General features: G+C 42.2%; 1 protein-coding gene across 1 annotated transcript in view; it reads left to right on the top strand.

The window, feature by feature from the left end:
* Positions 1–8910, top strand: part of TGM2 (transglutaminase 2) — a 69534-nt gene extending 60624 nt beyond the window's left edge. Inside the window, exons 11-13 of the mRNA XM_077251618.1 lie at positions 3048–3208; positions 5615–5751; positions 8423–8910. Of these exons, the coding sequence (XP_077107733.1) occupies positions 3048–3208; positions 5615–5751; positions 8423–8579 (455 nt within the window). The 3' untranslated portion in view covers positions 8580–8910. The remainder of the gene's footprint in view (positions 1–3047; positions 3209–5614; positions 5752–8422) is intronic.
* Positions 8911–13522: the final 4612 nt, after the last annotated feature.

Here is a 13522-nt window from a genome sequence, read left to right as displayed (position 1 = left end):
TGTTTTTCAGAGCTCATTGTTTTGGGATGTTTCCTTCAACCTATTTGTAAAGCAGATATTATTCCTTGGTTCCTGTAGCCTTAGACAATGGGATTCTACATTTATTTTATTTTTTTTCCAAAGAATAATTTCTCAAAAAGATTAAAAAAAAAAAAACAAGCAAAAAAATTTAAAGATTGCTTTTTGACTTTGACTTTTTTGAATTGACCGCTAAGTGGTAAACCTCCTATTGCCAATATGCCTGTTGGGTGGTGGATGTAGAAGGCAATAAAAACAATGCATGTCACCATAGAGTCTGATTTCCAAAACGTAGTGCCACCAAGTTTTTGGAGATCCACAGATACTCAGCTGGCACGTACAGATTTCGGGAAGCATACTGTACTAAGCTAGGACCTAATATTTATGGTCTATCTTATCAAACTATACATTATACAACTTCTACACCCCCCACCTTGACCAAAAATAACACTATGGGTCAGATTTACTAATCTTGAGCCATATAGGGACAACACAGAATGAGACTAGATTGTACTAAATTGAATAAAATTGTGGATGCTGCTTGATACATTTAGACCTCTCATATTTAATGTTACACCTAAGGGACACCCCAAAATGTACGGAAGACTATAAATTAAAAAATAGTATTTAACTATTTTTTTTTTCATTCAGTCCCAGTTCCGGCACGCAACCAATATGATCTGTGCCAAAAAAAAACTAAAGTACTAGTGATACTTAATATAAATGTGCCCCTAGGTGCATCTATACAGTTTATTGATGACTGTGTCTATAGATTATTCCAGCTCAGATTTTCCAGCTGGACTGTAAATGAAAATCAATGCAGATTGTACACAGCCGTTTGTGCCCGCGGCTCAGTTCAGAGCTTCCAGGTTACAATCTCTATCTGTGTCACAAAATGACGTGAAGTAATGGAGAATAAATATTGTATTCAGAGCAATTAGGATAAATTGTACTTAATGACATGACCGATCTAAGTCACGCAAGATCAGTGTTTTCAATGGATTAATACGTTGCTTATCTCTATCCTAATATGATGGTTCTTAACCTTGTCGGTAAGTCATTTTTTAAATAAAGTTGCTTTGTTTTTGACACTTCCTGGTATTTGATAAAGCTTTGATACAATCATGTGTAGATTATATGCATTTTTAGTGCGTTTCTGCAGCAGAAAAATAACAGAGGGCATAAGATTTCTATAAATCCCACCTATTTTTCTGGAGCTGTGAGACGCTCCCTGGGCTTTTTTTGGGTTGAGTGGCAACTTTGAGCCAGGGACAACCAAAACGAGTCTGGTAACTAAAGTCTTTCCTAGCCTTGACTCTGGGACTGGTCCTGGATTGGTTGATGCCCTGTATATCAGGGACGGACATACAATTTGTGCCCCCTGTACAGCCAGCTTTCACTAGCTTTCACTAACATAACCACCTTATTGCGGTTTATAATACAGTGCCCCTAAAATATTAGATTAGGAATACGAGCTCCAGGATCCTAAACCAGGCCATTGGCACCCATTTTTAGTACCATAGTGAGAAGTGAGTGAGCCGGACCTAACCGGCTACTCGTTCAGCTGCATGCCTTTTGGCAAACTAATGTATGCGGCCACATCTGGTTGTTTGTGGTACCGGGATGGCGCACTATATCCATTATTATAGATTGCCAACTGTTGACTGAGCCTATCACTTTTATGATGGGATAACATTGGAGACTGCTTTTTGTACTTAGACCATTCATCAGCCTTCTTTACTGGGTATAAATGTCTACTTTTTCCACATTTTATGGATTCATCATAGGAAAGGATGTTGAATTTATCAGGAAACCTTGTCCATGGAGCATCTGGTATCTGAAGTTCAGTTTTCTGTTGTCCTTTGTGACTTCTCCTTCCTCATTGCTGTTTTACATTCGCTGTGGTAATAATAAATGGGCCGTGCAGTCGTATTATATCACATTTTGGCAGTAAGGGTTCTGCAAGGCTGCATCCATATTGATTGTAAATCTACAGAAGAGCGAACCCTATGATGTAATATATGATTATCTACTGCCATCATTCATTCAGGAATTTTTTTTTGTACTGTTGGAAGGAACAAATCACTTCCAGACTTGGACCTTTCCTTCACATTCAGTGATGACCTCATTATTTCAGATTCATATTGAAATGTGTGGATGATTATTTCTGTGTTATGTCTAGAACAAAAGAAGGCAAGAACGGTGGCTCAGTGGTTAGCACTACAGCCTGGGGTCCGGGGTTCAAATCCCACCAAGGACAACATCTGCAAGGAGTTTAGATGTTGTTTGGTGTCTGCTTGGGAGGAAACCGGAGAACCCGGAGGAAACCACAGTCCAGAGACATACTGATTGGGGCTCACAATCTAGATTCCCTATCGGGACAGTGATGATGATATCTGTAAAGTGCTGTGGAATATGATGGCGATATATGAATGTAAATGTCACAGAGATCCATCTCGCAGCATCTATAATGTACAGTACACAGAAATGACTAGACCACAGACTAACATTTTCAGAGGATTTGTCACGTGAAGCAGGGCAGTCTAAATCTTTCAGAGTTTTTTTTTTTTATTTGTAACTTATTTTTGTATGTTACTGATTCAAAAAGAGGCTGGCACCACACTGACATGAGACATGCTGCAAAACACATAGCCCCCAATTCATTACAGCTTTCAAGCCAGATTTCTGCCATAAAACTTTGAAAAGTTGCAAAATTTATGCGCAAATTGGTGCCAAAATTGTAAGAATTTTGACGACAATTTCTCCAAGCCCTGACAAAATAGGTGGGGAGAAACACCACAGGTCATCTAATTCCAGCATGCCCATCTTTATTCCAACAATGCTGGTCTTGTTTAATTGGGCCCATAGGTTTTTAGGAAGACCAGGGCCCCTAATGTTTTAAGGAGACCCTTTCAATGCCACATAATTGTCAAGTTGTTCATGTTTAATTCCTTTTCATATATATTTTTTTCTTCTTTATTTTATACATTTACATTGATTCACTGACTATTGATGATCTTTACTGTCAGATAATACTGTGCCTCTGAAGATCCTCTATGAGGAGTATGGCAGCAGTCTGACCCAGGACAACACGATCAAAGTGGTGGCTCTTCTCCATGACTATTCTAATAATGATATTCTTCTTGCTGTGAGAGATATTTATGTGAAAAACCCCGACGTCAAAGTGAGGGTAAGTCTGAATAAAATAAAGTGCATGTATCTTCATTGGTTTATAGACTCAAACTGCCAAGAAAATCTATTTTGAATTATTATTAACATAACTCACTGTTTTTATAGCGTGATCTTATTCCACCCAGAATGTATCTATTCACAAGTGAAGCTGTCATAATTGATGGCAGGAAGCCATAGAAAGGCAATAAAAGGGGTACGCTAGGACTTAAAGTTGTTAACTTCTTTTTACAGGATATTGCCTATCTGGATCAGCCTTTATATTCCGTATGTGGTTGTGAACAAGGTCGTGTGACCGAAATGTTGGCCCATTGTTGCCTTGGTTTTCTATTCTACATTGCCATCCACAGGATAAGTGACAACTTATTGATCACAGCCCCATAGAGAATGAATAGAGCAGTGGTCGGGCGTCCAAAGTGACATTCCAGGGATAAAGATTCCCTACTCTGCGGATCAGTGTGGGCCTAGTAGACCCTCCCCAATCAGTAAGTTGTCACCTACCCTGCCCATATGTGTTAACTATTTTTTAACAAAACAATTATTTTAATAACGACGAGCTAACCTCAGGATAGGCCATCAATGTTAGGTTGTGGTCCTGGAGGTAAGAAATCCACCAATCAGCACAATTAAGGGGACACAACATCTTATGTTACAGCCAACCGTGTTTCCTGCAATGTCGTAAACCATCTTGAGTCCTTAAAGGGAACGTTATTAACCTGCGGATATTGGGTTAACCTGATTTTTAATAGCATTTTGAACCTGCCCAGTATCCGCACTCAGACCCCCCCCCCCTGCCAGGAGGAAATTTACTTTATTCCTCCCAGTAGCAGTAACAGGGACGGAGCCGGCATGGGTTCAGTCACTGCTCTGTGCATCTGTGCGGTGGCTGTAACTGGACACCCAGCACTGACTAACAGCAGCTCAGCATTAGGGCCAGCTGTCAGTCAGTCCATGGGGGGCGGTTACAACCACTGCTCTCTATACAGACAGCGGATGACTCAAACCGTGTCGGCGTTGCCCCGTGACCGGGAGGAATAAAGTTAATTTCCTCACAGCAGCAGGGGGCTTAAGTGTTGGCGCCCAGTAGGTTCAAAACGCTATTGACCTGCAGATTAACCCCATATCTGTGGGTTAATAGCTTTTTTAACGTGACAGGTTTGCTTTATGTGTTTCACACTCACCAATGACCAGTTTGATACTGAGGGAGAACAGACTATACAATGGTGCACTTCCTGCTAGCCATAGCATACAGAGCACAATATGGCACAATTAGTCCTGTATTGTAGGCTTTTTGAAGAAAGAGCTTTTGGAAGGTGCCCAAATGGTCTCGGGATACAACAGTTGTCTGAAAATGGTACACTGATGGCACTAATGATGATATGGCTCTAATGAGGATGGGACGAGAGCTATAGTTTGCAAGTTTTGTTGAGAAATATCTCTTGGCTTGTATAATGTTCAGGACCATTATGTAATAATCACCAATTTATTAAAATGGTGACGATATTTGGGCTAGGAACAGATGAGTACACCTCCCTCTTCTATGTAATACCTCAACCTAAGCTATCAGGTTGCAATACTGGACAAGCATGGGATCCTTTGTTAAGCTCTGGACTTTCCTTACAAAATCACTTTGTCAGGTTGACATGGATTTCACAAAAGGAGCCAAAACAATAATTATGATGCATTACGGATTAAATAGTCAGAATGCTATATTAATTTTTTAGTGTAGTAGGGCAGCTGTCAATCACAGTCACCCTACTGTTTGTGGTCAGGCAGACTCGGCTGCTGCACCTGTGCTGTCATCTTGACATACCGCATTTACCAACAATTTGTTTGAGTGGGATGTTATGGATAAACTCTCAATCAGATCCCCAGGAGGGCAAGTATAGTGCGTTTTTGTAGTGAATATGTTTATACATGTTTCTTACATTGTAGATCAGAATTTCCTGCTGGTTCATGACATCACTTACCCGTGTAATGACCCAAATCAAGCTGTGGATGTGCTCTGCAGGGACTGAGCTGAGCAGCTTCAGATGTTCTGATGACTGAATTTGGCAGATCCCTCTAGTGTTCGAAGAGTGACATAATTCCGTTATGCTGCGTTTCTTAGCTCTTACCCATGTCTAGCATTAAGGGGGTACATCATTGAGACTGTCTATCAACAACCTATTTCTATGTCGCAACAGTCTTGGAAGATCTCTCAATAAACCGTTATAGCCACATAGAGTAAGCATTGCCATTGCACTCGTTTTTCTGTGCAGTATCCTCAAACTTTCAATTAACAGCTGAAGTTCTAGTTAGGTTTTCTTCACTTAGGACAGAGACCAAGTTTGCTGTCTAACAAAATTCCCCAAAACTGAAAAGTTAAAGTAACTCTATTAATCGGACCCTGCTTTATTTTTACCAGGTATTGGGAGAGCCCAAACAACAGAGGAAGCTGGTTGCCGAGCTTTCCATTAAGAATCCTTTACCAGAACCCCTGGTTGGATGTAGCTTCACTGTGGAGGGAGCCGGTCTGACTGATGGACCTGTAGTTAAGGAACTGTAAGTATGATAATGAGTGTGGCATCGGAATCATGAACACTTAAGGTACCTTCACACGAAACGACTTTGTAACGATATCGCTAGAGATCCGTGACGTTGCAGCGTCCTCGCTAGCGATATCATTTCGTTTGACACGCAGCAGCGATCAGGATCCTGCTGTGATGTCGCTGGTCGCTGAATAAAGTCCAGAACTTTATTTGGTCCTCCGATCGCCGTGTATCGTTGTGTTTGAAAGCAAAAGCAACGATACCAGCGATATTTTACACTGGTAACCAGGGTAAACATCGGGTTACTAAGCGCGGCCCTGCGCTTAGTAACCCGATGTTTACCCTGGTTACCCGGGGACCTCGGCATCGTTGGTCGCTGGAGAGCGGTCTGTGTGACAGCTCCCCAGCGATCAAACAGCGACGCTGCAGCGATCGGCATCGTTGTCGCTATCGCTGCAGCGTCGCTTCGTGTGAAGGTACCTTTAGTGTGTGTGTGAATACTGTATGTATGTATGTATGTGTATATATATATATATATATATATATATATATATATATATATATATATATATATATATAGTTTTAGGCAAGTGTGGGGGAATTAATCTCGTCCAAATCCCCAACTACATTTGCTTAAATGAAGCCCAGGCTTGCAATGAACCTTCACCATGCTTCACTGTTGCCTGAAGACACTCATTATTGCACCGCTCTCCAGCCCTTCGGCAAACAAACTGCCTTCTATTACAGCAAAATATTTCACATTTCAACTCCAGAGCTCCTTCTCTCATTTTTCTGCACACCAGTTCCTATGTTTTCATGCATAGTTGAGTCGCTTAGCATTGTTTCCAGTATGAAGGCCCCACAGCCCCCCTTTACACGGTGTGATGGCCTCACAGACCCCTCCCCCTATACATGGTATGATAGCCTCACTACACATGGTCTACTGGCTCCACAACATCCCCAATCTACGATATGATGGCCCAACAGCACTTTCTGACACACAATGCAATGCCCCACATACCCTCTATATGCAAGATGATGGCACTATAGCCCTATACACAGTATGATGGTCCCACAGCTCCCCACAGTATCATGCACTCACATACCCCTTAAATGCAGGACGATATCCACATTGTCCCCCTGTGATCAGTATGATAGTTCCAAAAACCCTTATACACAGTATGACCCCAAAGCCACCTACACACATAATGTGTATAAGGTTGCCATCGACCATCATACTATGTCACAAGGGTGCAATGCCCCCATGGTGGACCTGGAGTTAGAAAGTCATAACGGGTAATGAAGCGTAGGTCCTCTTTAGAGACGGTGTGATTTGTGTCCTATTTTAAATGGATTTCCTTTCCATTAGTGGTGGCTGGGAACATACACGTTGTTGATCCCAGCTACAGGTGCTGACAACATGTCATCCCAATACATATACTAGCTCGGAGCGTTCCTTCCTTGCTCGTGAAAGAAACTTCTTCCTGGAAAGTGTTGAGCTGTGTAGTTGGAGTTGGGAGTAGTAGTTGACAATTCTATGTGTGGTAGGTTCATTAGAGTTTATCTCCTTTTCCTTATTCCTATTTGGTTTGATTGTTCTCCCTTCCCCTACCTTTCTCCCTATTTTTGGTTAGTTTTTTGTATGATAGTGGTTTTCAGTTATCCATGTCTGTTTTTGTGTCTGGTTTCCCTTACATTTCTGTCTCATGACTCATGGCATGGGGTGTGGGAGGGGACTGATTAGGGTTTAACAGGAGCATAGTAAGGTCGGAAACCCATTCCTTTCTAACAAAGAGTAGTTAGGGTCGCAGTTCCAGGCCCCACTTCCTTACTTCAGACTGTCACATCCTGACATTATGAGGCTCTCATATCCTTCTCAAGTAATGACTGACAAAATATTGCAAAGAAAAACCTACTTACCTAGCCGCATTCTCCCAGTGCTTTTCAGTGCGGACTGAGGCTCCACACAGCAGGCTTGACCTAGTGCTGACGTCATAGTGACTGCAAATTGCTGCATCGAGCCTCATACACAAAAATGAATGATGGAAAACAGGAGCTGTCGGCCCTCTCCTCCACCATCTCCACCTGTGGATACAGATACCATTGAAATCCAGAAGTCAGGCGGGGGGGCCTCTGCCATTTGTTACTAGGCCTTTCACCCTACTCACTGACTCCATAGTGGCCGCGTGGTCTGCTTCTATAAACATTACACTTCTGACTACCTTGTGTCTTGATGCTGTGCTTCGTTTCATATAACAGGTCAGTCACAATGGCAAGACTGTCTTCCACAATATCAACTTTGTGGCAGAATTTGGCTGTTCTTTACTCAGCTTTAAGTCTCCAACACATCAGTTTCTGTTTTAGTTAATGACTTTGCTTAAACTAGATATGAAAATGATGATCATTACCACCTGTTTGGTATAATTACTTACTCATACACCTGACTATAATCCTGCAAAATCCAAGACTTTGTGCAAATCTTTCCCACACTTGCCTAAAACATTTGCACAATACTGTGTGTGTGAGTGTGTGTATATACGGTATATATATATATATATATATATATATATATATATATATATATATATATATATATATATATATATATATATATATATATATATATAACCCCTTTAAATGTGAAGGCATTATATTGCAACAAATCTTTCATTTTATGGTTACAGAGACTGTCCTATTGATCCAGGGCAAGATGCCAAAGTACGGGTGGATCTTATGCCTCAGCTTTCTGGATTTCGCAAGCTAGCAGTGAATTTTGAAAGTGACCACCTACACGGGGTGAAAGGTTATAAGAATATCATCATAGCTCCTCTTCCAAAGTGAAGGATGCCGAAGCCGTACAATCGAGGAGACTAGTCCTCACCAACAGTCCTATAATGTGAGAAAACCTATTACGTAAGGAGCCATATTTACAAGTATACACTCCGGCTCTGAATCTTGAGACGTGCACTGTGCATTAGAAGATTTTGGCCTAGGAGCCAGGATTTCTAGTGTTTTAAGGCAATATAGTGTCTAAAGCTCCTGCCGCTTTTTGTAATCTGTACGCTCTATGAATATTCTGTTTTATATTGGAGGGGGGGAGATTTGTTACTGATGTTGTAAATAACACTTTGTATCCAGACATTAAAAGATCATTTATACAGAAATGACAAGGATCTGCGTGTTTGTTGTCTTGCTTTCACTAGTCCTGACCTTTTGGTTGCTCTTTCTAGCCATAGTATATGATTTCCTTCACAAGCCACGTTCCTGGAAGATATGTGATAACATGAGCCAGGTCTGGGACGCAGCCCACTTGGACTCGCATCTTACCAGAAGGCTTGGCTCTCGTAAAACACAAGCGTGTATTTTGGACGGTCTTGTTTATTAGAAACCTTGATGCTGATCCAGAATAAATCCTCCTCAGCCACAGCGGGCCGGCAATGCTCATCGGTAATGCACAGTGTCAAGTCTGACCACTGAGAGACGCACAATGTTTAGGGCTCATTCAGACCTCTGTGATTTTTCTCAAACACAAAACCGGTCCGAATTTTATCTTTTCTTATCAAGTTTTTATTTACAATTTCATCAGCTTGTTTCAAATTAAGGAAAAAAATACAGTTTCTCAATATTCCACTTTCAAACAGTCGTTGAAAAATGGACAGCACATGAATATCATCAGAGCGCTGTCCAATTTTTTTTTCAACGGACCCATAGATTTACATTAGTGAAATTGATCCGCGACTTGGATCAAAGTCGGACATACACATACATGTAAACAGCACCATAAATTATAATAGGTACAAGTTAAATCCATGATGAACACCAAATAGAACTCATATGTGAACAACTGAAATCTGAATAAAGTCCTGAATAATTGGATGATTTGCTTTCACCTTCTGGAGCCACTTTGTCTGTACTACACAGGCAAGACAAGGTAAAACAATATTTCAAGGTTTTTCTAATTATATTTTTAGTTTGACAAAATTAATGGATATATCCATGATCAGAGAGACTATTTGCATCTGTGGGTGAAATTCCAAAAGTTTTGGTAGATGAGACCCCACGGAAGTGTAAAATCTCTCTGAATTATGGCATTAGGGAGCTTTTTCCCAAACATAGTATTATGGCATTTTGTGGAAATAGTGAGGAGTCCCGTATATTTGGGGCCTTTGTCATGGACAAGACTAAGCAGCAGTTGTCCCTATTGTCGGGCCTATGTGTTTATAAGGTATATAACCAGCAGTGAACATAATGTAGATGAATGTCCGATTTTTTTTTTTTTTTTTAAAGAAGAAACATAGTTTGTTCTTTTTTATTTCTTTTGTATAGGAAGATTTGCAGTTTGTAATACTTTCTATTCAGTTGAATAAACAGTATGCAGAAAGAGGCCAACTGGACAGTCTTTTAACCTCGGTGTCATTTATGACATTCTGTGAAAATAGGAGCTTTGTCGTGACTGTCATAAGTGGAGTTATGAGTTATACAGATCAAAGGCTGAAGGCTGGCGGCACTGAATCACTGCCAGCCCCCCCACTGTGAACTGGTAATTGAAGCAGGTTATCTGATGACTGGCGGACATGGAGTGTGTACACAGAATAATTAACCTGCTAATGTTGGGTAGCGATTTGGCACAGCAGATGTGTCCCTGTTTGCCCCCACTGGCACATAGTGCTAAACGCTGAGGTGTCAATGCTTCCACCTTCTGGAGCCACTTTGTCTGTACTCCATAGACAAGACAAGGTAAAACAATATTTCAAGGTTTTTCCTAATTATATTTTTAGTTTTACATAATTAATGGATATATCCATGATCAGAGAGACTATTTGCATCTGTGGGTGAAACTGCAAACGTTTTGGTAGCTGACAACCCATGGGAGTGTAAAATCTCTCTGAATTATGGAATATTCATCTGTGGTATGTATAGATTACTTGAAGGATGTGTAGTAGCATGACAGCCATATTGTTTTTCTAGGAGGTTTCTGGGGGGGGGGGGGGGGGTATATGGCCCGCAGCAGAAATGAGGCCTAAAACTGGATTATAATCCAATCTGATGAGCTGTCCCCTTCTCACCAATGGGAGAAGTGAGGGATTTGGCAAAACCCATATATAACATCACCTAAAGAGTATCCATGTCAGACCCTAGGAGAAACAACGGGTAATGCAGATGTGTCCTTCGCTAGAAGTTCTCGCAGATCCAATTTATAAAACTTATCTGTATTTTATCCCTTGTATTTTATACTGTGTTTGCTTCTATGCGTGTATTTTTGTTATTTCACATTTTGCAACCAGTTTAAGCACTGTACTTTTTTTTGTCTATATAAAAAAATGTATAAGTTTGTAACTTGTTGCTCTAACATATCCATGGTATTGATGGGCAAAAATAGTTTGGTTGTGATACCTTGTAGCCAGAGTGCAAGTACTGAACCGTTTAGAAACTTGGGAAAGTTGGGTGTGCATGTTCCTGCCCCTGAAGACAACAACCACACTGTGTGTTTAGTGTAATGCTGTTTTATATGTAATAGTGTATAGTGCAGGATAGCATAAGTACAGTTTATATAGTAAGTGGTTTAATAAGAACAATAGGTTTAGTCTATAGGATAGGAAATAGTTAATGATAGAACTAGTCCAGTGGGTGGGAAGTAGTGTTAATAAAAGGGGGGCACTTCTTGCTAGTGTGTAGTTAGGGAAGCGCAGTGTCAAGTTCAGGTGCTGTAGGCTGTACCAAGGGAGTAAGAAACATGAATTGCTGTGAACTGATCAGTAAATGCTTACCAGTTGTAAAGAACTTTATGTCCCCTGAATTGTGTGCCGCAGCTCCTGAGGACGGAAGCCTGGAGGCAGTGGAGGCCTGTGTTCTACAAGTGAGTGTGATGCACCCCACACCTGACAGCACACTGGGACAGCGTTTGTCTGTAAAGTGCAGGGCCGTATTTAGAGTTTCTGCTGCCCTAGGCACTTTAAGTGCTGCCTCCCCCTTTGGTGAGTATGACACTATCGGCAGTGACTTTGGCAAAAATCGCTTATGTGAAAGTAACCTTTTGCAGCAGATCGGGCAGTTTTTCCGCATCTGCCGCGGAACGGATCACTTACGGCAACACTGCGTTCAGCCTCATTCATTTCCTATGGGATTTGTGGACATTTGCGGCACTTGCCGCGATCTGGCAAATGCGGTATCATACCTCCCAACTTTTGAAGAAGGGAAAGAGGGATAAAGTTTGCGGTGCGCAAATTTTAGGCCACGCCTCCGACCACATTCATTTCACAACTAGTCACACCCATATCCACGCCCCAACCACACCCATTGAGCACTGCTGATCACACTGTTTAATAAACAATAATTATAAACCAAAAAAAATATGGCCACACAGTGCTCCATACTGTATAACGACCCCACATGATGCTCCATACTGTATAATGGCCACACATGATGCTCAATACTGTATAATGGCCCCACATGATGATCCATACTGTATAATGGACACACAGTGCTCCATACTGTATAATGGCCACACATGATGCTCAATACTGTATAATGGCCCCACATGATGATCCATACTGTATAATGGACACACAGTGCTCCATACTGTATAACAACCCCACATGATGCTCAGTACTGTATAATGGCCACACAGTGCTCTATACTGTATAATGGCCACATATGATGCTCCATACTCTTTAAAGGCTACACAGTGCTCCATACTGTATAATGGCCCCACATGCTCAGTACTGTATAATGGCCACACATGATGCTCCATACTGTATACTGCATAATGGCCCCCTCCCTCCCATCTTGAATGCATGGTTCATCTCCCCCCTCTGTATGCATGGCTCATCTCACCCCCCCTCCCATCCTGTATGCATGACTCATCTCACCCCTCCCATCCTGTATGCATGGCTCATCTCACCCCCCCTCCCATCCTGTATGCATGGCTCATCTCCCCCCCTCCCATCTTGTATGTATGGCTCATCTCACCCCCCCTCCCATCCTGTATGCATGGCTCATCTCACCCCCCTCCCATCCTGTATGCATGGCTCATCTCTCCCCCCTCCCATCCTGTATGCATGGCTCATCTCACCCCCCCCTCCCATCCTGTATACGTTACGGCCACCCCCTTTCAGGGCTTATATACAGCATTCTATAATGCTGTGGATAAGCCCCTGATCCGACCTGTAAGAGAAGAAAAATAACTTTTATTATACTCACCTGCGGGGGGGGGGGGGGGGGGGGGTCCGCTCCGAAGGGTGTCGCTCTTCTTGCGATGCCGTCCTCCTGCTTGCTTCATGTGGATAACACGTCCCTGGGTCATCCACACTGACTCCTCGGAATTGCGCTCCTGCGAAGGCATACTTATCTGATTTTTCCGCAGCGGATTTGAGAAATTCGCAGGCAAAAGGCACTGCGTTTTACCTGCGGATTTACCGTGGATTTTGTGTGGATTCCACCTGCGGTTTCCTATTATGGAGCAGGTGTAAACTGCTGCGGAATCTGCACAAAGAATTGAAATGCTGCAGAAAGTAAACAGCTGCGTTTCCGCACGTTTTTTTCTGCAGCATGGGCACAGCGGTTTCTGTTTTCCATAGGTTTACATGGTACTGTAAACTCATGGAAAACTGCTGCGGGTCCGCAGCTGTGGATCCCCAGCAAAATCCACAACGTGTGCACATAGCCTTAAGGGCAGAGCAAAGTACTACAGTGCACAAGCACCGGGAAAGGTCAGAGAGGCCCGGCGCTTGCGCACTGCAGGACTTTGCTCTACCCTCAACAGGGCAGATAACTATGTCTGCGCA

Source organism: Ranitomeya variabilis, chromosome 4 (genome assembly GCF_051348905.1).
Source record: "Ranitomeya variabilis isolate aRanVar5 chromosome 4, aRanVar5.hap1, whole genome shotgun sequence".
Classification (NCBI taxonomy): Eukaryota; Metazoa; Chordata; class Amphibia; order Anura; family Dendrobatidae; genus Ranitomeya; species Ranitomeya variabilis.
This window is presented reverse-complemented; position numbering and strand designations above follow the sequence as displayed.